The following is a 27,222-nucleotide window of genomic DNA, read 5'->3' as shown; positions in this document are numbered from 1 at the left end:
TCCTCTCAAAATTCACCCTAGACAACTGAAATCATTTTGTTTTCCTCTTTATCTTTTGGGTGCTACTTTTTTCTTCAATAGTAGGGTTTGAACTCAGGGTCTTGTGTTTGCTAGGCTAGTGCTCTAGCATGTATTCTACATGTCCTTAGCCCTGTTCCTGCTAGTTATTATGATGATGATGTATTTATTGTAAAGGTGATGAACAGGGTGGCTACAGTTAAATAAAGTAATGAGTACATTTTTAAACACTATTACCCCTCCCTCATTTTCTCCCATTTACCCTTCTCCACTCCCCTCCCCTGTAAGATGTAAAGTTTGTTTCCAGCATAGTGTCTAGTGAGTATCATTGTTGAATTAGGTTATCCTTTGTCCTGCTGTTTCTGTGATTCCCTTTCCCTTCCACTTATGTATAAGACAAACAGAAAAATGAATAACAGAAAAAATAGTAATAACTACATACAGGACATAATAAGAACCTCTTGTTTCCAATTCTTGGAGTTCATTTTGATGCTTCACTATATATGATCCTATGCACTTAGCAACTGGGCTATTGTGATTCCCCTGATAAGAGTATCATAGAAATAGTCTAGTTATTACAAATGAAGGAAACCATGCAACTTACACTTCTTTGGGTCTGACTTGCTTCACTTAATTTGATTTTTCCAAGTCTTTCCATTTCTTTATGAATAAGACAATGTCATTCTTTCTGATGGAAGCATAAAATTCCATTGTGCATATATACCACATCTTCTTGATCCATTCATCTACTGAGGGGCATCTGGTTTGGTTCCATATCTTAGCAATGGTTGAATAATGCTGCAATGAACATGGTTGTTTTGGTAGCTTTAGTATATCCTTATTTGTGGTGATTTGGGTAAATGCCCAGGAGTGGGATTGCTGGATTGTATAGGAGTTCTATGTTTAGTCTTTTGAGGAACTTCCACACTGCTTTCTAGTGTGGTTGAACAAGTTTATATTCCCACCAACAGTGTAGTAGCATTCCCTTTGGCCACATCCCACCAGTATCTCTTAGATTTCCTGATTTTGGCCATTCTAACTGGGATAAGGTAGAATCGCAGTGTTGTTTTGATTTGCATTTCTTTTTTAATAATTTTTTATTGAGATTAAGTGATTACATAAATTTCACAAAGTTCACAGTCACAAACACATTTTAACATTCACAAGGCAAATTGTCATTATCATGGTCTATAATGTTTGTGAATTCTATGAGCTTTGGGAATACAACTATTTCTTCCAAATTGGGTGATATGTACATTTCTTTCCTTTTGTTGTTCCCTCTTTCCCTCTCATTCTATCCCTCCCATCACTGCCCTTGAGTTGTTGAGTTTGTTTTCATCAATGTCTAATGCAGCTGATGGGCCCCTCTTTTGTATATTTTCCCCTGATTTCCTCTGATTCTGTGCCCTCCTCCTAGCTTCCCTCAGATATGCATATATATATAATATATATTATATATATAGCATATATGTGTGGTCAAGAACATGGATTTCAATTTCTTTTATGGCCAGAGATGTTGAGCATTTCTTCATGTATCTATGGACCGTTCTTATTTCCTCTTCAGATAAGTCTCTCTAAGTCTTCAGTCCACCTGTTAATGGGGTGTGTGTTTCTTTGAGGATTTGTTTTTGGCAGATTTAATTTTTTGAGCTCTAAGTATATTTCAGATATGAGGACCTTGTCTGTTGTATGCCTAGAGAAGATCTCCCAAACTGTGGGCTTTCTATTTATCTTGCTAGCTATGTCCTTTGCCATGCAGAAGTTCTGTAGTTTAATGCAATCCTTTCTTTGATTTGTTGTGATTTGGGGTCTCTATTATGAAAGTTTCAACCTGTGCCAAGGAGTCCTAGTGTTTCCCCTATTCCTTCCTGTAGTATTTTTTCAGGATATCTACTTTTACCTCAAAGTCTTTGTTCCATTTAGAATTAATTATGGTGCAGGGTGATATACAGGAATCTAACTTCAGTTTTCTACATGTGTATAGATATTTCTGCCAGCCCATTTGTTGAACAGACTGTCTTTCTTGCATCCTGTTTTTTTTCTCTCCCTTATAAAGATTAGGTGGCCACAGGTCTGTGAGTTCATTTCTGGGTCTTCAGTTCTAATCCACTGGTCCTCAGGTCTGTTCTTGTGGCAGTACCAAGCTGTTTTTTTTTTTTAATTGCTGTGGCTTTGTAATATAAGTTCGGTATTGGTATTTGTTCTACCTGCGAAGGTAGAACAGGGTCTTTTATTATTCCATATGAGTTTGTGGATTACTTCTTCTATTCCATTAAAGAATGATGTTGGGATATTGATGGAAATTGCATTGGATTTATTGATAGCCTTTGACAGTATTGCCATTTTCTTTTTTAAAAAATATGTTTTTATTGTGAAAATACTGTACAGAGGGGTTACAATCACATGAGCAAGATAATGAGTACATTTCTTCTCAAACATTGTTGCTTCCTCCTTTATTTTCCCCCTACCATTCTTTCCCTCCCATCTCCACAACTACATTCCCGCCCTCCCCTCTCTCCCCCTGTCCCCTATGCCTAAATTGTAAAGTTCGTTTTTCAACATAGCATCTTGTACATCTCATTGTTGCAATGGGTTAACCTATATCCCTATTTAAACAATTTGTTTTTTTCCTTTCCATTCCCCAAATTATACCAACATCAAATACAATGAAAACAGGGCTTATACTGTGGGGGAGGGATATGCAAAGCAACAAAAAAATCACGTGGTACCTTATAAATACACTAGAAACAATAGCAAGAAAGAAAAAAAAAAAACACTTGCGTCCTTATTTGGGGGGTCATTTTGCTTAACATCATCTTATCTGACCTTTTCTGCTTGTCTCAGATATATACTAGTTATTGCAAATAAGGGAAACCATAGGACCTGTGTTTCTTTGGGCCTTGCTTACTTCACTTAATATAATTTTTTCCAAGCCTTTCCATTTCCTAACAAATGGAGTGGTGTCATTCTTTCTGATGGAGGCATGGAATTCCATTGTGTATATTTCCATTTTCTTGATCCATTCATCTACTGAGGGGCATCTGGGTTGCTTCCATATCTTAGCTATGGTAAATAATGCTGCAGTGAACATAGTTGTGCTGGTAGCTTCAGTATGGTCTTGTTTGTAAACATTTGGGTAAATGCCCAAAAGTGGGATTGCTGGGTCATAGGGGAGCTCTATGTAGAGTCTTTCAAGGAACCTCCATACTATTTTCCAAAGTGGTTGAACAAGTTTACAAGGGTTCCCTTCTGTCCACATCCCCTCCAGCATCTGTTGTTATTAGAGTTCTTGATTATAGCCATTCTAACTGGGGTGAGGTGGTATCTCAAGGTTGTTTTGATTTGCATTTCTTTTATGGCTAGAGAGGTTGAGCATTTCTTCATGTGTCTATTGGCCACTCTTATTTCCTCTTCAGAGAAGTTTCTCTGTAAATTGTTAGCCCACTTATTTATTGGGCAGTTGTTTCTTTGAGGATTTGTTGTTGGAGGATTTAATTTTTTGAGTTCCAGGTATATTTTAGATATGAGACCCTTGTCTGTTGTATGCTAGTGAAGACCTTCTCCCAATCCATGGGCTTTCTATTGATCTTGCTAGCTATGTCCTTTGCCATGCAGAAGCTCTGCAATTTCATGCAATCCCATTTGTCCAACCTTTCTTTGATTTGTTGTTTCTGGGTCTCTATTAAGAAAATTTCTGCCTGTCCCAGTATTGCAATTTTCATGATGTTAATCCTTCTAATCCAGGAGCATGAGAGGTTTTTCTGCTTCCTTAGTTCTGCTTTATTTTCCTTTTTCAGATTTTTAAAGTTTTCACTATATGGTTCCTTCACTTCTTTGGTTAATTCCTAGGGTGATTTTTTTAAAGACTCTTACAAAAGGAGTTACCTTCTTGATTTCACCCTCGCTCTTCTCATTGTTGGCATACAGAAAAGCTATTGATTTTTGTGGATTAATTTTATACCCTGATACTTTGCCAAAGTTTCAGATCAGCTTGAGTAACTTGGGAATGGAGTCTATGGAGTTCTTTACATACAAGATCATGTCATCTGCAAAGAGGGAGAGTTTTACTTCTTTCCCTATCTAGATCCCCTTTGTATTTGCCTCTTGCCTCATTGCTCTAGTTAGGAATTCCAATAGTATATTGAAGAGTAGTGGAGAGAGTGGACATCCTTGTCCCATTCCTGATTTTAGAGGAAATGGCTTTAACTTCACCATTAAGTATAATGCTGTCTATAGGTCTGTCGTACCAGTGTTTATTATATTGAGTAATGTTTCATGGATTCCTAGCTTCTTCCAGAGCTTTCATCATAAAGGGATGTTGGATCTTCTCAAATGCTTTTTCTGTATCTATGGAGATGATCATGTGATTATTGTCCTTGCTCCTATTGATGTACTGAATTACATTAAATGACTTGCTTATATTAAGCCAGCTTTGCATCCCTGGAATAACTCCTGTTTGATCATAGCATATAATTTTTTTGGTGAGTTATTGAAGTTGATTGGCCAGAATTTTACTGAGAAATTTTGCATTGATGTTCATCAAAGAAATGAGCCTGTAGTTCTTTTTCTTTGATGAGTCCCTGTCTGGTTTTGGGATGAGAGTTATGCTAGTTTCATAGAATGAGTTTGGTAGTGAATTTTTGCTTTTAATTTCATTGATGAGTTTGAGGAGTATTGGAGTGATTTCTCCTTTGAAGGCCTTGTAGAATTCAGCTGTGAATCCATCTGGTCCTGGGCTTTTCTTGGATGGGAGGTCTCTTTTTGCCATTTCTATTTTATTACTTGATACTGATCTATTTAGTTGATTTAAATCTTTTGGTTTAGTTTGGGTATATTAATATTTGCTAGAAATTCTTCCATTCCAGATTCTCAAATTTGTTAGCAAAGAGGTTTGCAAAATATCCTCTTACAATGATCTGAACCTGGCTTGTTCTGTTGTAATGTTTCATTATTGTCTCTGATTTTGTTTATTTGCATGTGTTCTCTGTCTCTCTCTTTCCTTTTTTGGTAAAATTTGTTAGGAGCCTGTCAATTTTGTTAATTTTTCTTGAAGAACCAACTCTTTGTTTTGTTGCTTCTCTCTATGGAGTTTTTGGACTCTTAATTCATTTAATTCTGATTTAATTTTAATTATTTGTTTCTGTCTATTGGATTGGGTTTTGACTTATTGCATTTTTGAGGAGCTTAAGGTGCATCATTCAATTGTTGGTTTGAGATTTCTCCAATTTGTTGTTGTATGCATGCAGAGCTATAAATTTTCCTCTGAGTACTGCCTTTGCTGTGTCCCAGAGGAGCTGGTACTTTGTGTACTTGTTTTTGTTAAATACTATAAATGTTTAAAAATCTGTTATGATCTCTTCAATGACCCACTGGTCACTCAACAATGTGTTGTTCAGTCTCCATGCATTACAGGATTTTCTGTGGTATCTTTTTGTGTTGAGCTCTAGTTTTATTCTATTGTGGTCTGAGAGAATGAAGAGAATAACTTAAATATTTCTAAATTTTCACAAATTTTCTTTATGCCCTAAAAATGTAATCTGTTTTGGAAAATGATCCATGTGCTGCCAAGAAGAATGTGGATTCTAGTGTTGCTGTGTGTAATATTCTGTAGATGTCTGTTAAGTCTAGTTGTTCTATGCATTTATTTTGTTCTGAAGTTTCTCTATTGTTGAAGTTTTGCAGTGTTGATCTATCCAGAGGTAACAGTGGTGTTTTAAGTCACCAACAATCAATATGTTTAGATCTATATGTGTTTTTAGTGTAAGTAATGTTTGTTTGCTGGGTACTCCAGCATTTGGTGTACATTTAGGATTGTTATATCCACCTGTAGGAGAGATCTCTTTATTAGTATGTAATGACCTTCTCTTTCTTTCTTTCTTTCTTTCTTTCTTTTATTTTTTTATTGTGAACATACAGTACAGAGGGGTTACAATTACATGGCAAGATAATGAGTACATTTCTTATCAAGCATTGCAGCCTCCTCCTTTGTTTACCCTTCACATCCCTTCCCAGCCCCTCCCGTCCCCCCACCCAATCCTCCCCCCCCCCACCAAAGTTGTAAAGTTCGTTTTCAACATGACAACTTGTACTTCTCATTGTTGCAACGGATGACCTTCTTTTTCTCTTCTCACTAATTTTAATTTGAAGTCTGTTTTGTCTGATATTAGGATTGCAATGCCAGCCTGTTTGTGGGGGATGTTTGCTTGATTTTATTCTTCTGTTGGTTATTTTTGATATAGGATCTTTTGAGCTGTCCGGCTAGGGCTAGCCTCCAACCAAGATCTTCCCATTCTCAGCCTCTTGAGTGGCTATCATTACAGAAGTGAGCCACCAGTACCCAGCCAGCTTGGGTGCTATTATTTTAAAGTATATTTTCAGTATACTTAAACTCATGAGAATGTTAAACAGAATTATTTCATGATATTTAGGTAACAAATTTCCTACACACATTATAAATTAGCTCTTTCATTACATTAGTACAGCAGGTCTCTTCTCAAGGTTAAAGTGAGTGTCACACTGGCAGATTGTGATTCTAATTTTAGTAGAAAATGGTATTATAGTCATATACCTATAATCCATGTGGAAGCTATCACTTTGCTTCCTAAATCTACCAGCTTATACCTGACAAATTGACATTGTATTTCAAAAGAAAATCACAGTGGATTTCAATAACATATTCTGTTTCCTTTCTGTTTCTGATCATGCCATTATTATTATTTTTAGTGGTCACTTCTAAGACATACAACTTTTATTTTTTACAAATAAAATCAATGGATGTCATCAGTGGCTGATGCCTGTAATCCTAGATACACAGGAGGCTAAGATCTGAGGATTGTGGTTCAACGCCGCCTGGGCAGGAAAGCTCATCAGACACTTCAAAAAGCTAGTAGTGGAGCTGTGGCTCAAGTGGTAGAATGCTAGCCTTGAGTGAAAAAGCTAAAGGACAGCACTGAGGCCCTATTACACACACACACACACACACACACACACACACACACACACACACACACAGTCAATAGAAGTAATGAAGTAATGTCAGCAAAGCATGTCACATATTGTAGCTACCCTGCCCACCAGTCTATGCTCAGTGCTTGCAGTATGGTTAAATACATGGAGAATTATCCTTGGAATTTTACTCTATCAGCTTTGATATATGTATCCATGCATGGGAAATAAAATTCCTCTTACAAGTAAATACAGATCTTAATTGTTCAGATTTCATTGAGTCTGTTATTTTCTCAGACTCATTTAACAAATAAACACTCCCCTGTCGTTGATCTTCATTAGTTGTGGAAAGAGGTTTTGGGCTCCGGAGGATATTAAAAAAGATAAAAATCATTTGGAAAGCTTTCTCTTTCCGTATGGTGGAGAGCAACTGAAGGAAAGTAAAGAGGAGGGATTGAGTCAGGTATATCGATTAACATGTTATTGATTACAATTATTGATGCATGGTGAATGTTACTTCTTGTAAAGTTATTGATTTTCCTCTCTCACAGCCATTTTCTCTAACAATCAAACAAGTTGTAATAATCAGATCTGCAAGAATGACTCCTGTTAATATTAAACCACTGTATCTTAACTGCTACTTTATTCTGGCTTTAGTAAAATAAGAGCCAGAAGGTATACTTTATTGACATGTTTCTTATTTCTGCACAAATAGGACATCAGCCCTAAAATTATATTTTCATTTCAACATATAAAACGAGATATATTTTTGCAAAATCTGACAAGAAAATAAAAAACAAAAATCTATTTCACCGAAGTAGAGATTTTAACTGTCTCTTTGGTGTTATTTCTATAAAAGTTAATGTGGCAATAAGATGAGCTCCAACTGAAAATTTTCAGAAAATCTATTCATTGTTTTGTAAAAGAAGTGATAGCTTTCAAAATAAATAAACTTTTAAATGTATAAGTGCCAGAGCATAATCACATTTAATTTCCATGCCTGTAACAATCTAAAAATAAGTACATGGTGCAATCTTTCATACCATAACTAACACTGACCTCGGGAAAGTGTATGATAGTCCAGGTACCCTTCAAAGAATTTTAGATGTTGTCAAGTTTAATTCTCAGCAGAAATCATAGAAGAAAAGTACTAAAAACTACCCCCACTTGCAAATAATGAAAATGAACCACAGAACAATTGAATTCTGGATTTTAGAAATCTTGAATGTATAAGCAACAATTTGAACCAGCCAGTATAAGACTCAAGCTCAGACCCTAAGTATAGTATTACCTGTAGCTTAGTAATTATTGGTTGATGAAGTAGGTAGGATAGATATTTTGGTTCAACTTCAAGCCTTAAAAAATATGTTAATAATCTTTCATATATATATATATATGTTAATAATCTTTCATATATATATATATGTATAAAACAATACCATAATACAGACTCTTTTTTTGTTGTTGTTGGTCGTGGGGCTTGAACTATGGGCTTGGGCGCTGTCCCTCCACTCTTCAGCTCAAGGCGAGCGCTCTACCACTTGAGCCACAGCACCACTTCCAGTTTTCTAGTGGTTTATTGAAGATAAGAGTCTCATGGACTTTTCTGCCTGGACTGGCTTTGAACCGTGATCCTCAGATCTCAGCCTCCTGAGTAGCTAGATTACAGGTATGAGCCATGGGCACCTGGCTCCCATAATACAGACTCTTGATCTCCAATGTTTTCTTTAGTGTGGAACAAGAGACTACTGGTAAACATATGCACAACTGACTACAACTGACTATAGAAAAGTTTCAGTTCACTGGGAGAAGGGGAGGTCCACAGATTATCAGCCTGGAGTATCTGGTCTGATGTGAGCATAGCCAGTATATTATAGATAATGGAAAGTGATTGTCTAACTGAAAGAAGTCTGGAAGAGCTTGTAGTCTCTGTAACATCTTACATGTTCTTCTCCTTCTACTTGTTGGAATTGTCTGTTTAAATCCTTCTTTTTTTGACTTCCTATGATCCTCCTAATCTCTGCCTCCTGATAGATGAAGTTTTACAAGTGTGCATTGCCACATCTAGCCCTTGCATGCCCTGGTCTATAATTGGATTCTTATTGTACTTACCTTGCTATTTTCAGCACTCAAATCCTTTTCTGCATGTGATTGTGGCTCCTGCACAACTTCAATGGGTTATGATACACGGAACTTCCTCATTTCATTGCAATACTCATTTGAGAGTATTCTTCAGAAGGGGACAAACATTTATTATTAAGTAAACAATTTGTGGGAATCCTAAAAGCCATGAGTTTACTGTTAGGATTTTAATCAAATAAACCCACCTAGGCAGCCAGTGTGAAACTTAACACACAGGACCAGAAGTTTGTCAAAAACCCATTTCCTGCTGGATTGTATCTAGCTATAATTCTGACTGTCAATGCTTAGGGTTATGTAAGTAGCGTCATGCAACACACAGGCATTATAACGCTTGGTAGGCATTATTGTTAATTGTCTATAGCTGCAATTCAGTAGTTTCTTTTGTAGGGATTTGTACTAGATGAATATACTTCTGTTTGTTGGTACAGTGGACTCCTTTTTAAATTTTCTGTGCTTAGTGTACAGGTGGTATTTTGCATATTTATGGGTTTCAGTGTGTATACTATGAAATAATCAAAATTGTAGTAGCTTCCATTACAGCTCCTTGTACACAGATCACTTTTTGTGGTGAGAACATTTAAAAATCCCCCATTGAACCTATTTTGAAATATTTAATGTAATATTGTTAACCATAGTCATTTCATTCTACTATTCTGGATATGTGGCTTTATGATTCAGGGCTGTTATGCATAGTGTTGATACACATACATCCTCATACATGGCTTGTTTGTATGTGTGTGTGTGGTGTGTGTGTGTGTGTGTGTGTGTGTGTGTGTGTGTGGGTGTGTGTGTGTATGCCAGTTCTGGGGCTTGAACACAGGGCCTGAACACTGTCCCTTAGCTTTTATGCTCAAGGTTCTATGAATGTACACACTCCAGCAAATAACAAAAATTCTGTTTTCCTATATTATTTGTTATTCTATTTTTTGTTTGAACTATTTTGGTGAGTATGCAAGGGTAATACATTGTGGCTTTAAGATAACCTTCTTTGATATCTATTTATCTAATTAAGATGAGAATTACTCCATAGATTTAAGGGCTATTTTCATAACTTTAACAAATGTTCACATTTTTATTGGAGCTGACTTTGTTCTCTATGACTTAACACAATTGTTTATAGTTTCTGGATATAAGTCTTTTTTTGCCATGAGTCACAAATTTCCCTTAGGCAATGAATTTTTTTTATTGTGAAAATACCTTACAGAGGGGTTACAATTACATGAGCAAGATAATGAGTACATTTTTTATCAAGCATTGTGGCCTCCTCCTTTGTTTCCACTTCCCATCACTTCCCATCTCCCCCCACTCCTCCCCACCCCCAGCCAAAGTTGTAAAGTTCATTTTTCCACATAACGACTTGTACATCTCATTGTTGCAATGGGTCCACCTGTATCCCTATTTAAACGATTTGTTTTTGCCCTTCCCCTCCACAAATTATACCAACATCAAATACAGTGAAAGCAGGGGTTATACCGTGGGGAGGGACATACAAAGCAATAACTAGTATATGTCTGAGACAAGCAGAAAAAAGTAAGATAAGTTGATGTTAGGTGAAATGAACCCCAAGATAAGTTTTCAAATGTTTTTTCTTTCATGCGATTGTTTCTAACATATTTATAAGATGATTTCTTTGTTGCTTTGGATATAAGGCTCCTGCTCTACCACTGGAATCACAATTCCACTTTTGGGTTATTTTGGTCTTTAATTGGAGAGAAGAGCCTCTTGGATTTGTTTGCCCAGACTGGTTTTAAACCATGATCCTTAGATTTCACCCTATTGAGTAGCTAGGATTACAGGAGTGAGCCACCAGCACTCAGCTTGGTTACTGTTTTAATGTTGTGTCCAGAACTCATACCCTAAAATTACTCTAAAATTTTCTTCTGTATTTTTAAAAGCTTTTTATGGTTTTTACTTTCAACACTTCTTCAGCCTGTGTTCAGCTACTGTGGACAGTGTGAGATAAAGGTCAAGAGAACTTTTGATGTTTCTATTCAACTTGGTTCATATCTCTGTGTCTTTCTGGCCATTATTTTCCCAGGATACTATAACCTTTCCTTTATTCTTATTCAGTGTCCATGTATTTCAATATGCGGCTGCTGCTAGATACTCTATTTGTGCCAATACCATCCTCTGTTAATTACTATAGTTTTCAATAGTGAAGTAATGGAGTTGTATTAAATCTTCCAGTTTTTCCTTCTTAGTAAATATTGCTTGGGCTAATTATGAGTGTTTTGCATTTCTATGTAAGTTGTAGAATTAACTTGCTTATTTCTGCCAAAGATCCCATGAGGTTTTTGATTTGTATTATATTAGTATCTATGAATTAATTTGCAGAGGCTTGCCATCTTAACAGTAGTCTTCCAATCCATAAACATAGAATATAGTTACACTTACTCATTCACATTCCCTATGCAAGCAATGTGCATAGACGTCATCTGCCTCTAAAAATACAAAAATCTCATACTTTTCCATTCTTACAGCATGCAATCCTTAACTAAGAAAATCAGTTCTTGTTTCAAAGGATATCATTCACTCAGAGCCAAAACTCCTCGAAGTTTCAACTAGGCTTTCAACCTTTGCTCTCACTAAGAGGCCAGGGCAAGGATACTTCTCGAGTTACCTCTGGGTTATATTAGTATACAATGTATAGAATATGGGGTTCTTCCCCCTTAAGAAACATAACTCACTAACCATAAATAAAATGTGACAGTTGGACATCTACCTTAACTGTGTAACGATACTTGGAAACATAGGAAACCACAGATACCTTTGAATGACACACCTATATAAGAAAGTACCAGTGAATTTGTTATATGTTTTTAATACTAATGCTTATATAAGGTGCAACTCTGTGTGTGTGTGTGTGTGTGTGTGTGTGTGTGTGTGTGGTGTGTGTGTGTGTGTGTGTGTGTGTGTGTGTGTGTGTGTGTGTGTTGGTAGGGCTTGCAGCTGATCTTTGTACCTAGACCTTCCAAAGGCATTAGCTTTCTGTCTCCTCCCAGCCTCTCCTAGGGGTCCTAGCTCACTGCATTACACAGGCTCTACTTGTAAAAGTGTTGAGTTCCAACTCCTGGTACTCCCAACACTAAAGAAACAGCTCGCAGAGTTTCTGTTCTTCTTTGACTGGAATAATTAATTACAGTTCAACCCTACAGGGACCAAGTTATTAGCTAGTACTCGACTCTCGACACTGCAATTCAATTACTGGCCAGCATATTTAGAAGCACAAACCTTGGTAATTAGCAGCAAATTTTCATCTTCTCTTGGCACAGCATGTGAACAGTTGCCTCCAGGAGAAGCAGAATCAAAACATAAATAAAAGTGGCACTTGTGTGCTTGATCTATAATTGTTACAGAGGGCCTCCGAAGGCTTGGCGGTTGGTATGAGGAATTTCTGACCCTTACAAAATGGGGTAGGCATGTTGTCTTCTAGCAAGAAATTATGTTAGAAGTCATTTAGAAGTGTAGATTGTTTTTTTCTGTTGAGCATCCAATACTGACATCTTATATTACAGATTCAAAGACATAGAGCTGAAAAGTAGTTAGCCCTGCATCATTCTTTATATAAACAAAGTCTAGAGCAATCATGAGACTTCCGCACAAGATTACGTAGCTAGTTAGAGTCATGGTTAAGCTTGGAACTGTTTTCCAATTGCTTTCTCCCCTAGATTCTTTAAACATCAAGTCTTCTGCAAAAGGTGTTTCTAAACTGAAAGTGACACTAATTACTGAAGTTTCTGGTAGCCTTTTACTAAAAAAAACAAACTCTTTATTTGGCATAGGACAGAAAGTTTCCAAGTAGACAGGCCAAAGTCACATGCATGTCTTTCTTTGGTTCTGTGAAAAGTAGGAAAATCCAAGATAAAAATTTGCTGCACCAAGCCGGGCGCTGGTGGCTCACGCCTGTAATCCTAGCTACTCAGGAGGCTGAGATCTGAGGTCGCGGTTCAAAGCCAACCCGGGCAGGAGAGACCGTGAGACTCCTATCTCCAATAAACCACCAGAAAATCGGAAGTGGCGCTATAGCTCAAGTGGTAGAGCACTCGCCTTGAGCTGAAGAGCTGAGGGACAACGCCCAGGCCCAGAGTTCAAGCCCCACAACCGACAAAAAAAAAAAAAAAAAAAAAAAATTTGCTGCACCAGAATTTTGTAATGTTGTGTCAAAAAAAAATAGAGAGTTGGCTGCTGGTGGTTCATGCCTGCAATCCTAGCTACTCAGGAGACTGAGATCTGAGAATCTCAGTGCCACGCCAGCCCTGGCAGGAAAAGTCTATGAAACTCCTATCTCCACTTAACCACCAAAAAGCCAGAAGTAGAGCTGTGACTCGAGGGATAGAATGCTAGCCTTGAGAAAATGTTCAGGGATAGTGCCCTGGCACTAAGTTCAAGGCCCAGGATCCGCACACACACAAAATAAATAAATAAAACAAACAACAGCAACAAGCAAACCTTAGAATCCCCATTCTCAGTTTTGGCTCTAGAGGAACACACGAATATTTATGATGCTTATTAAATTCAACAGAATCCATCATTATCTATAGATTGAATAGTTATCCCATCACAGAATGGTACTACCATTTATCCTTTTGCTTGGATTCGATTAAAGAGAGTACTGCTTGTGAAAAATAACATAAAAATCTTCTCTAGGTTGTTTATCCATCCCATCAGCAAACCTGTCCATTGTATTGGCAAAATAAATCCAGAAAGCGATCACTTCTTGCTGTCTCCATTTCTGCCTCTCTGGTCTAATTCTCCATCATGTCTCACCTAATAGTTCACTTAAGTTTCCTAATGGCTAGGAGCAAATACAGTGTATTTTCCCCACAACAGAGTGACCAATCCTTTTAGAAAATAAATGAGATGACTTCTCCAGTCCTTGCATGACTTCTTCACACACTCAGGTCCAGATTTCTTGGCCACCTTTCCAGCCTCTTCTCTAGCCAGTCTCCTCTCGGATGCCAAGTGCTACATCCTCAAAGATGCACTCAGGTGTCTGTGGCTCACGGTGAAGATACTAGCTACTCAGGAAACTGAGATACAACCATCAAGATTTGAAGTCAGCTTGGGAAAGAATGCCCAAGAGACTTCTATCTCTGCCTGTCCCACCCCCACTCCCTGCCAAAAGCCAGAAGTGGAGCTGTGGTTCAAGTGGTAGAGCACTAGCCTTGGGAACATTTTTAGAAATGGAGCGCAAGGATAGTGAGGAGGCCCTGAGTTCAAGCCCCAGGACCAGCACATAGGCAAAAAAAAAACAACAACAATGTATTCTCTCTCACTGGGGATCCCCCCATCTGCAAGGTGTCAGCCTCTCCATGGCTGTCTTCACAGCCTATTTCTTCAGACATCTCTTCTAGAGACCCAGTGCCTGTGCCATTCTCTACTTCCTTGTACTCTGGTTTCTTAGCCCGTGTTACCATTGGATACTCTGTGGACTATTTACAAGGTTTGCTTTGCTTACTGATGCATTCCTAACTCCCAAGTGGAGTATAGAACATTTTATGAATTTCCACTCATGATGTGCATGAACATCTCATTTGCTGCTGCATGTCACCACTTAGGGGCACAAAATAAATGTGGGATATAGAAAAGCACTGGACCAACTCTAGCCGCTCCACGGATGAGCAGCCTATAGAGACACAGGCTTTGCCTTTACCAGGACCTTGCTCTTTTTTTTTTTTTTTTAATTTTTATTTTTTATTGTGAAAATGCTGTACAGAGGGGTTACAATTACAAGGGCAAGATAATGAGTACATTTCTTATCAAGCCTTGTTTTGGTTTTTTTTTCTTTTTATTTTCAGTTTAATTTTATTTTATTTGTGAACATACTGTACAGAGGGGTTACGATTACATGGGCAGGATAATGCATACATTTCTTACCAAGCATTGCTCCTCCTCCTTTGTTTACCCTTCACATCCCTTCCCAGCCTCCCCCCTCCCCCCCAATCCCAATCCTTCTTCTTCCCCCCCCTTCCCCCCCCCCCCCCCCCCCGCACCGACGTTGTAAAGCTCGTTTTGGACATGACAACTTGTACTTCTCATTGTTGCAACAGGTCCACCTGTATCCTTAAACAACTGGTTTTTCCCCATCTCCTCCACATGTTATACTGACATCAAATATAGTGAAAGCAGGGGTTATACTGTGGGGGAGGGACATACAAAGCAACAAAGAAATAATCTTATAAATGCGTTAGAAACACATGCATGAAAGAAAAAACATTAAGATACATATCTAAGGGTTCATTTTCCTGACATCACATTATCTGACCTTTTCCGCTTGACTCGTACATATACTAGATATTGCAAATAAGGGAAACCATGGGACCTATGTTTCTTTGGGCCTGGCTTACTTCACTTAATATAATTTTTTCCAAGTTTTTCCATTTCCTAACAAATGGGGCAATGTCATTCTTTCTGATGGAGGCATAGAATTCCATTGTGTATATATACCACATTTTCTTGATCCATTCATCTACTGAGGGGCATCTGGGTTGGTTCCATATCTTAGCTATGGTAAATAATGCTGCAATAAACATAGTTGTGCTGGTAGAGGACCTTGCTTTTGAAGTACTGTTTTGCTTTTGCCCACTTGAACAAGGAGCCCTGTAATTTTTTTTTTATTAACGTGTCATTTATCTATCATGCAGTTGATAATTTAAAGTCTGCAATTGGCTATTTTTAGTACAGTTATAAAGTTATCTAATCTTTGCTACTTCATTTCAGATTACTTTGGTTATCCCCCAACAAAGAAACTCCACATTCATTCATGGTTAGCACCATGTTCCACTCTCCCCTCCCCCCCACCAACACCCAGAAATCATTCATGTGCTGTCTGTATATAAATCATGCTGACTATCGTACAGTAAGTGAGAGGTGAAAGTGAAATGTTTCCAGGTGCCATCTTCTGTGTTTTAGGCTCCTTCCATTTAGCCCGATGTTTTCTAGGTCCATCTCTGTTGTAGTGTGTATTGTTGTTTCACCCCTTTTTTATGGTTGAATAATATGTCATTATGGATACATCCGATTTTGTGTGTCAGTTCAACTGTAAATGAATGTTTGGGTTGCTTCTACTCTTTTGCCTTTCATGACTAATGCTGCTATAAGCATTTGAGCATGAGTCTTTGCGTGATGGTTGGCTTTTCTCTTGGATATCTCTCTAAGTAAAGCTGTGAAGTCATATGGCTCCTTTGTTTTAGTTTTGGAGAAAGAGTCCAAAGGTCTTTCAGTGAAGCTGGAGTGTTCTTTTAACATATTTTTTGTTTTTATTTAAAGTCATAGAGTAGAAAGTGATTTTTTTCATGTATTTGATTTGTATTCTTCAGTGACCAATAATGTGCACTTGTGTAAACCTACTGGCTATTGTATATCTTTGGATAAATATTCATGTCAGTTCTTTGACTATTCAAAATTAATAGTTTCTTTAAATTATTGAGTTAAAATACTACTTCTGCATACCACACTCATGTCAGATATAAGGTATACAAATATTTTCTTATCCTTTGAATGACAACTTTCAATTTGGATAGATGAAATTTGATTTTTAAAAAGTAAAAATCTCTCTTTTCTACTTTTGTTGCTTTGTATGTCCCTCCCCCACAGTATAACCTCTGCTTTCACTGTATTTGATGTCGGTATAATTTGTAGAGGGGAAGGGAAAAAACAAATTGTTTAAATAGGGATACAGGTGGACCCATTGCAACAATGAGATGTACAAGTCATGTCAAAAATGAACTTTACAACTTCGGTGCAGTGGTGCAGGGCGGGGGGGGCTGGCGATCAGGGAGGATTGGGTGAGGTTGGGTCGGGGGGGGGTGGAGAATGGGAAGGGATGGGAAGGGGAAACAAAGGAGGAGCTACAATGATTGATAAGAAATGTACTCATTATCTTGCCCATGTAATTGTAACCCCTCTGTACATTATTTTCACAATAAAAAAAATTATACTTTTAGCTCTTTCTTTGGGGGCTAGACCTGCTTCAAGTTAAATTTGGAAAATGGTGTGAGATAGTTAACCTCACCTTCCTTCCTTTTTCCTTTTCATTAGCATTCATAAAAATCTTTCAAATTTATTTGGGTCCTATGAGGATCAATTAGACCTAGATAGCATAGTCTTTGCTCATGTAAAGCTTACCAATTTCAGTGGCTAAAGTAAAACAAGGTAGTCAGACCTCAAATACCTCAAACCCTGCATCATGATGCAGGATTATTTCTGTTAATTGTCTTGATTAGTAGAATGACCATCTGCAAATAGGCCCTCATGGAGCCTTTACTAAGAACTGAGAGCCTCTGATATTCACTTGTTGTATTAGTTCAAATTGGAATGAATTGGAAAAGGCAAGGTTGGCTAGGTTGGTGGAAGCAACCAGCACAAGCAAATGACCAAAGCAGCTAGATCCCAGGGGCACCAACTAAAGTGGAGCCTCTACTCCTTGATTGGAAGTAACTATCAATTCCTAGTCACGATCTGAAAAATGATGGGCCATTTGAGAGAAAAATACCTCTATCTCTTTTTTTGTAAATTATATAACGCTAAATCTATGTCATTAAACAAATGATTGTAACCTTTATTACTTCCTTCCCCCCCCCCCCCCCCCGCCCTCTTTCCTTCAGTGGATTTTGAAGTTCAGGACACATTCAAATTATTCAATTTTGATATCACTTTTTTTGATCAAATGTCCTACTTTGGAAATAGAAAGCTCAGTTGGCCATGTTCCCTGTTAAGTTTAAGAAGCTTTTATCATTTAAATAAATTAAACCTTCCAGCATGGGTTACACAGCACATAATGAAGCACAGAGAAGAAAAGCTTAAATGAAATAAACCTCTTTGCTGACAGAAACAGTAGAGGCTATTATGCAGGCTACCAATGAAGGCAGCCTGATTCCTAGTTTCCCTTTTAAAATTTTATCTGTAATTTTTTGTGGTGTTCAAAAGCAATTTGATTTGCCATTGGACAAAAGATAGACACAGAATACATTAAGTATGAGGGAACAGGTTATTAATACTGAGAAAAACACCAAATATTAGCTTTAAAAGGCCAATTTCTTTCAACTCCATGTTGAGCATTAGAGATTTACATTGTTTCTTTCATGTAGTTTTTTGTTTTTGTTTTTTTGGCCAGAGTACTTTCCCTTAGCTTTTCCCTCTGCTTAATAAGGCTGGCACTACCACTTGAGCCACACCTCCATTTCTAGCTTTTTGCTAGTTAATTGGAGATTAAGAGACTCACAGACTTTGCTGCCTCAGTTGGCTTAGAACTATGATCCTCGGATCTCAGTCTCCTGTGTAGCTAAGATTACAGGCATGAGCCACTAGTGCCTGACTTACTTTTACTTCATTTTATTTTTTTTTTTAATTTCAAAATCTGTTTTACTTCTTGGGGCAACTATGGTTATATTTCTATATGTGTTTAATTTCACGTGAGCAACATGGCTTTGATATTGGTGATTGTAGCTTTTCCCTGTATTTCCTTTAATTTGTTGAAATGCCCAGGATGGTAATACTGAAGAAAACACCAAACATTAGCTTTAAAGGGCTGATTTCTTTCAAGTCCATGTTTAGCATCAGAGGTTTACATTGTTTCTTTCACATAGTTTTAACTCATACAATTAGAACACTCATGAACTCAGATTCTCTCATCTTCTTCAAAAATTATACTTGTTTCTTTTTGTTGTTGATTTTTGGTTTTGTGTGTCTCTGTGTGTGGATGTGTGTGTGTGTGTGCTGGTACTTGGGCTTGAACTTAGAGCCTTGTGCTCTTGCTTGGCTTTTTTGTTCAGGCTGGCACTCTACCATTTGAGCCATACCTCTACTTATGGTTAATTAGAGATAAAAGCCTCATGGACTTTATTTCCCAGGTTGGTTTTGAGCCACAATCCTCAGATCTCAGTCTCCTGAGTATGTAGGATTACAATTGTGAGCCACTAGCAGCCAGCTAAGATGCTTTTCCAACTCAAGCAAATTATTGAAATGGTTTAACCTCAATCCTGAGTAGCTAGAATTACCTTTGTGGGTCTTTTTGTAGTGTTTGTGTTTGTTTGCTAGAGAAAAACCATCATCATTTCCATGAAATAATTGTCTAAAATTAATCCACATGGTTTATTTTTTAATTAGCAAGAGATATTTACTGTCAGTAATACATTGCCATATAAGCAAATGAATTATAAAGAATCTTATTATTCACAGGTGCTTTCAGTGCCCCAAACATGCTGTGTGGATGGTTTGTTTATTCATCTAAATAAAATACATTATTTTAAAAGAATTTTACTAAATAAAAATTTTCAATCTTTTCATTATGTTATTGTTAAATTATTTTATTACTGCCATGATAAAGAGTTAAAGTTAGCCTGGTGCCAGTGGCTGATGGTTGTAATCCCAGCTACTCAAGAGGCTCAGATCTAGACCTCGGTTTGAAGCCCAGGGAAGGAAAGTCCATGAGTATATTATCTCCAATTAATCACCCAAAATCTCAGAAGTGGAAGTGTGTCTCCTGAGGTAGAACACTAACTTTGAGCAAAAAAGCTCAGGGACAGTGCTCAGGCTCCAAGTTCAAGCCCCAAGATTGGCACACTCAAAAACAGTTAAAGGCAATAAAGCACTTCTAAAAAGTAATCATTCAGCAGAATTAATTTGAAAATTGACTATACTGGTAATGTAGCATAATTACCATAGATATGTCGTTTCCTTAGTAATAAAAATCAATGTGATTCTAAATTAAGTTCTGGGCTGATAAAGTTACTTTTATAATTATGACATCTTAGAGATAGGGCGTATTACATGCAGTACTTATGAAATTCTCTGAGTGGTTTATGTTAGATGTCTTGATATTTTATACACACACACACATATGCATACATATTGCAGAGGAATGCATTCCTATTCACAGACCCATCAAGAAAAGAAACCCGTTCAGTGTATGAGGTTATTGAATTACCAAATATCATTGCATTACAGACAAGTTCCATTGATTTATGGAAGTCTTGCCTTGTAGCAGGCACTATTGTGAAGACTAAAGTCACAGCAATTCACAGAGAGATAAAAATTAACAAAGAATGTGTGTGTAGGTGTGAGTGAGATTGATGATGGGGTCAGGGCCCAGGAAAAGCCCCATGCTTTGATCTTCTCTGTCTCTTTTCATAGAGGTGAGGCATAGGACATAGGGAGGTGGAAGAAGATACTAGGAGGCTAGAAAGGGAAGCAGAAGCTATGGAAAGGCGGCTTGTATCTTGAAAGGCAGAGTAGCGCAAAGATGGCACACTCCACGGTTTACAGGATGGTCTCTATGGCCAGTGCATCCAGGAATAGTTCTCCATGGACAGTGCTCTGTACAGAGCCAGTGTAGAGCTGCTGAACCACTCCCCACTTTGCACACTCAATAATCTAGGTTTTCAGAATGCTGGAAGAAGCATTAAAGCTACCCTGAGGAACAGATGTGTATTTATTGAGAGTCCATCTCCACGGATGTGTGGTCTAAGACAAACCACATACACATGTAACAAACTACTATAATATGACAATGCTAAGACCTAGCTCTTACAGTGATGACAGTTACATGAGGAAATATGCATGTGTGAGTAACCAGTAGGCTCTATATAAGCCGTTGATAACTTTTATTTTTATTTTTTCATTTTATTTTTATTTTTTTGCAAATTCTTTATTGTGATTACATAATTTCACAAATTTCACAGTATTCTGGGATAGTGAATGCTTACTTAAAGTCACAAACACATTCTAACTTTCATGGGGCAAATTGTCTATCATGGTCTATAAAGTTTATGAGTTCTATGAGCTTTGACAATACAGTTATTTAGCTTTTAATAGCTCTTAGTAAGCTATTATTTCTATGTGAGCATCACCACCATCATCGTTATTATTATCTCCCACATTAAGCTAATTCAATAAGCTCCATAATCTATCAATTAATAAAACAAAACAGTCACACACACACACACACACACACACACACACACACACACACACACACACACACACACACACACACACACACACACACACACACACACACACACACACCCCAGCCAGGAGCTAGTGGCTCACACCTATAATCCTAGATACTCAGGAAGCTGAGATGTGAGGATTTTGGTTCAAAGCCATCCTGGGCAGGGATGTCTATGTCTATAGAATTCAATGGAGAAGCTAAAAACCTTCATTTTAACAAGTAATTCTTTATCTTCTGCCATTTCGACTTTCCCTATTCTGACTAGAAGAAACATTTCCTTGCAAAGTGACTTCTGAATCTTGGTCTTGCTTCCTTGGTCTTGCTCCTCTGAACAAGATGGTGACAAGATGCAATACACGGTGACTGTAGTCAGCCTTCATGAACATAAAACTGATACCACATTACTCCATAGTAAGAATGGTGCTTTAAGCATACTGAAACATACCATATTGCTGGCCTCTGACGGCTCATGACTATAATCCTAGTTACTCAGGAGGCTGAGATCTGAGGGTCATGGTTTGAAGCCAGCCTGGGCAAGAAAAATCTGTGAAACTCTTCCATTAACCATGAGAAAGCTAGAAGTGGAGCTGTGGCTCAAGTGGTAGAGTGCCACCCTTGAGCAAAAAAAGCCCAGGCCCTTAGTTCAAACCCTAAGACTGGCACAAAAACAAAACAAAAAACAACCCTCCCCCCCACCAAATCAACAACATGATGAACTCTGCTTAACAATCTGTATATGGTAATAGTTCATGTAAATGTTAATGATAGTAATTAGGCTGAGGTTCAAACTGGGCATACGGAGGGAGAAATCTTACTATCTTCTGCCCAAGCCTCCTTTCACTAGACTGAAGACTGTGAGCTGCTAAGGGAAGGGAGATGTTATGATCTATTTCAGCATCTAGAGCTTGTTGTTTAAGGTCTGTGGTCTCTTCTCACAGTACTGGCTTTATGAGTTACCCACCCCTAGTTGCTAAGCTCTGTTTATATGTTGTATATTCAATGCATCTGAACTTCCATGGCAACAGATACCTTCTAGGGTATAATAGCTTTTCCCACCTCAAAGAGGAGCCTGGCCTTGTCTATCTTTTACAGGCTGAAAATCATGCATTTCTTCCCTCTGTGGCTTCTTGAGTTCAGTGATGTTCCTAGCCGGTGCCAACCCAGATTCCACAGGAAGTGAGGGACAAGGACCCAGGAGAGGAGTCTTTGCCCTGGAAACAGGCGATGTGTTTATTCTCTATCATGCTTCACTGGCTCCAGAAAGTGAATGTGTCCTTCTCGTTGTATAAATTCAAGATGAGAAGTCAGGGCCGTTCCTGATCCTCATAAATTACCCCCCAGACATTGAGGGAACTAAGCCTAATATCACACCACGTTCCCCAACCTTCTGCTGTGGGAAAAGGAAAAAAAAGTCTACAAAATTGAAGACTCCTTTATCTAATGTCTCAGACTTCAATGTTTTTTCTCTCTCCCAGTTCCCTTTATTTTTCTTGGTGGGTGGCAAAAACACATTAGTCTAATTCTGTCCCATTTGTCCCTGGATGCCGCCTGGGTCTGAGCCCGTGCCAGGACTCCTTTTATACGAGGTGTTGTGATATCTGGAGTCTTTGTTCTCAGCTTAATGTTAGCATTCTGAACACCTTTGTTCTTGGTTAGGAGACAATGGCAGGCAGCTGTTAGTCTAAGAAAGCTAAATATGCCTTCTTGACATTTTCCATAGACTTGATTCAATCTAACATCACTAATTACCTTGAATTTAAGGTATTTATTCCAGGATATACATCCAAGAAAATAAAAGTCTGGCCTCAGATGTCTATAAATTCTCAGTCATTAGGGCTACCAAATCTTTCACTGTGGTTTCTTTAAGCTATGAATTTCCCATGAGAGTGCACATTTTAGGCAAGAGTGGCCAAATGAGGACAACAAAAATCAAGTGCTTCCAGCTAAATTTTAGATAGACAAATATGTATTTATTAGATAAATAATGAGTGCTCTTGTAGTATGTCCTAGATAATGCTTAGGACACGTCCTATATTTTATCTGATCTTCCCATGTGTCAAGAACCTGCTTCCCTTCTCTGAAAATTTAAGTAGATTCCTTATTCCCAGTTCCTGGCTCCTTCCAAATATCTAGGCTATTCCTAGTTACCACATTACAACAAGGTGGTCTTTCTTAAGACAAGTAATTTGTGCATGTATGTGTACACGTCTGTGTGTGTGTGTGTGTGTGTGTGTGTTTGTGTGTGTGTGTGTAAAAGGAAAGCACTGAGGTCAATTGGAATGGGGTATGGGCATTTACATTATTCCTCTCATGTTAGTTCATAGAATCAAAGTACATGTTTTTACAATGGAAAAGATGAGACAGAAGAATACTTCCTGTCTTTCCATGTTTGGTCTGTCTAGTCCTGTAGAGTGTTAATAGCTTAAATCTTACTCTACTCCATTTATGTAGGAAAGATAAGAAGTGTGTCAGCCTTTGAAAAAAAAATCTAATTAATTGCTGGAGCTTCCATGTCAGACTTGGAGATTAGTATTACATTGACTAAGAAGAAAAAATAACCCAACAGCACCAACTTCATGTCCCAGTAGAGTGGAAAATGTATATTGGCCTTTAAAGACAGCTATTGACCTTAGAGACTATTTATTTTAAAATATAATGATTCTCACTTGGTGGACTGAATTTCATGCATCAAGCCTGATGCAGTTGGTTTGACCTCGAAGGATTACTGCCTCTCCATTCTTTCTAACTGTGACCCTCCTTACTACTGGTTTCTGCTATGGAATCAGTGACTATATGTAATTCCAGGGAGGTGCTGATTTATCAGAAGGTAGTACCATGGTATTTTATGAGCATCTAAGAGAAGAGAGCCAACACATTTTGAGTATCTTGCGTAGGTGGAGGCTGTGTGTTCTACATACATCTCTGTCTAATCATCGACTTGGAGAGAGTCTTGGAGATAAGTAGTTTTGTTTAGGTCATAGAATGGATTCTGAAAGTGCTTTACTTAGCATTAACTCCACTTGAATTTTCCTTTCAGCATTTACCCGCAGTTACTTTAAAAGACATCTGAGCAAGAATCCCATACTTACTAAATTAGCCTTTAACTGAAAATATAGGTATTACTTTCTGATAGCCAATGTTCCTTAATTTCTCATAATGGGATCACCCACTATTTTTTTTAATGAAGTCATGCTTATTTATTTGAAGTTATCCTTCTAAGCTCTCATAGCTGTATACTTGATTTTATATTTTAAAAATCCCAAGAATCCTGAGGCCTAACAAGTCCAACCTTTAATTGATGTGAAAGCTGAAAGCGCTTCATAGGCCTCATTCCAGCTTGTGTGTGGATATTTGAGTGATGGAGGTTTGTAAGCCTTTGAGGTTAAGCTGGCATTTGCCTTTCAGAAACTTTTACTCAGCCAACTTAGTTTCTTCGGGGATCCCATGAAAAGTCATACTGGCAAACTCGAACTTTTCCTTACTTTTGTAGCCTAGATCTTGTACTGTCTTTCCATAAGTAAAGGATAACATTAAAAGTAGTTTTGAATCATATTTTTATATGAGAAGGGGAAATATGGATGAGAATGGTATGTATTATAGGAAAATATGTTTCCTTCCATATGTATGTCTGCACACATGCACATACATCAATGTTATATTTTCTCTTCCACGGGAACCAATTTGGAAGATCAAAGTTGAAGCCAAGAACTTTCTATTCAGGGTCCAAAACACCTTTCCCATCAGCTACAGAAGGGAGTAGAGCCGAGCGGTCCATGTTTCTGTTGGGTTATAAGTATATTGCACTGCCGGATGGCATTTTTGCAAACCCTGGGCAGTGCAGTGTCCTGCGATGATATGGCCACCTGGTTTTGGAATCACAGTTTGTCCATCTTTCCCATCCCACAGATCATCTTCCGGAAAATCAGCGACGTGAAGAAGGAGGAGGAGGAGCGCCTCAGGCAGAAGAATGAGGTGACTCTGAGCATCCCTGTGGACCACCCGGTCAGAAAGCTCTTCCAGAAGTTCAAGCAGCAGAAGGAGCTTCGAAATCAGGGCTCCACGCAGAGTGACCCGGAGAGGAACCAGCTCCAGGTAGAAAGCCGCTCCTTGCAGAATGGCGCCTCCATCACTGGTACCAGCGTAGTGACCGTGTCGCAGATTACTCCCATCCAGACATCGCTGGCCTATGTGAAAACCAGTGAGTCCCTCAAACAGAACAACCGAGACGCCATGGAACTCAAGCCCAACGGTGGTGCTGACCCCAAATGTCTCAAAGTCAACAGCCCCATCAGAATGAAAAATGGAAACGGTAAAGGGTGGCTGCGACTCAAGAATAATATGGGAGCCCACGAGGAGAAGAAGGAAGACTGGAACAACGTCACCAAAGCTGAATCCATGGGGCTATTGTCAGAGGACCCCAAGAGCAGTGACTCAGAGAACAGTGTGACCAAAAACCCACTACGGAAAACAGATTCTTGCGACAGTGGGATTACAAAAAGTGACCTTCGGTTGGACAAGGCTGGTGAGGCCCGGAGTCCTCTGGAGCATAGTCCCATTCAGGCAGACGCCAAACATCCCTTTTATCCCATCCCTGAACAAGGGTTACAAACCACCCTGCAGGAAGTGAAACATGAACTCAAGGAGGACATCCAGTTGCTCAGCTGCCGAATGACTGCCCTAGAAAAGCAGGTGGCAGAAATTTTAAAAATACTGTCTGAAAAAAGTGTACCCCAGACCTCTTCTCCCAAATCCCAAATGCCACTCCAAGTACCTCCCCAGATTCCATGTCAGGATATTTTTAGTGTTTCACGGCCTGAGTCACCTGAGTCTGACAAAGATGAAATCCACTTTTAATATATATATATATACATATATATTTGTTAATATATTAAAAATAGTATATACATCTATATACATATGTGTGTATATGTAGTATATACATATATATATATATTTTCACTTGCTTTCAATATAATGAACACAATATGGATTTTGATATGTACATATTGCATGTCCAGCTGGATTCTGGCCTGCCAAAGAAGACAATTATTTAAAAAATACACATAGATATTGCTTGTATATTATGCAGTTGACTGCATGCACACTTTACATTTATAATCTCTTCTATGATAATAAAAAGTATGATTTTTGTTAACTAAGGCAATGTAATATTTGAAGAATCAGGGTCCAACCTGCCAATGTTGCCATGACCAATTTGATCTCAGGCTGAGTATGTTAAGTATTGACCTGCCATTTCTTCACTCTTCTGTTAAGTTAAAATTATAGATCAATGCCAAGGAAGAGTTCAACTTTTTAAAGTGTTAGGACCATTTTTATGATCTCTTTCCATAGGATATTTTTCTGTAGCTTAGTGTTAGGTTATTTTCCCCTGCAGGCAAGGTTTGTTCCACTTAAATGACTGTTTTGTTGCCTACATCATATAGCAGTGTGGGATATTGAGAATTTATTGCTCTGGGTTTTGTGCATGAATTGCATCTCCACTCAACGATACCTCTCCTTTTGTAGCATTATACTTAGGTAGTAATCATTAGCTCTTATGTAAGGACATCTGTACTCCCTCCATCTTGGAGACCATCTTTGTAAGCTGACATTATCAACACCATAAATACTCAAGTCTTACTTAATATAGTGTATATTACAATAGGAATACTGCACCACAGGGTATCAGGGCCTTTTAACAATTTATGTTAAATGTGCCCATTTTTCCAAAGGTCATGAATGTTCTACATTTGTATCTCCCAAACTTGTTCAAGGGTGAATTCGAAAGGTTTCTAAGCAAAGCAACATATAAAAAATATAATCATCTAAAAGTTTTAGCTATTAAAGGTACCAACGTTTTTAAAGAGAATGTAAACAGATAGACATGTTTTTGTAACTAATCCATCTGTAACTTAGAAGAAAAGACAGGTATAGAATTGTTGACACAAGGTTCTTAATGTCTGTAGCAGCAGCACATGAAATGTGGTAACTCACAAAAAACAAAAAAAAACAAAAAAAACAACTGAGAGATGGATGTTAAGTTGCTCTGCTCAGACAACTGCTTTTTCTATGGTTTTCTTCTGACGAGGAGTTTCTTAAAGTATTTTTGCATACTGCTGGACTTCTACTGAGTTGATACAATAGATTTCTGTGGCTCAGGAAGA

General features: G+C 38.0%; 1 protein-coding gene across 1 annotated transcript in view; it reads left to right on the top strand.

Annotated features, from left to right (window-relative positions):
* Window positions 1-26,197, top strand: part of Kcnh5 (potassium voltage-gated channel subfamily H member 5) — a 261,532-nt gene extending 235,335 nt beyond the window's left edge. The window contains exon 11 of the mRNA XM_042682565.1: window positions 24,965-26,197. Within this exon, the coding sequence (XP_042538499.1) occupies window positions 24,965-25,912 (948 nt within the window). The 3' untranslated portion in view covers window positions 25,913-26,197. The remainder of the gene's footprint in view (window positions 1-24,964) is intronic.
* The last annotated feature ends 1,025 nt before the right edge of the window (window positions 26,198-27,222 follow it).

Source organism: Dipodomys spectabilis, unplaced genomic scaffold, assembly GCF_019054845.1.
Source record: "Dipodomys spectabilis isolate Male_0828 unplaced genomic scaffold, ASM1905484v1 ptg000073l, whole genome shotgun sequence".
NCBI classification, from domain to species: Eukaryota; Metazoa; Chordata; class Mammalia; order Rodentia; family Heteromyidae; genus Dipodomys; species Dipodomys spectabilis.
Note: the sequence above shows the minus strand (reverse complement) of the source record. Positions and strands in the feature narration are given on the sequence as shown.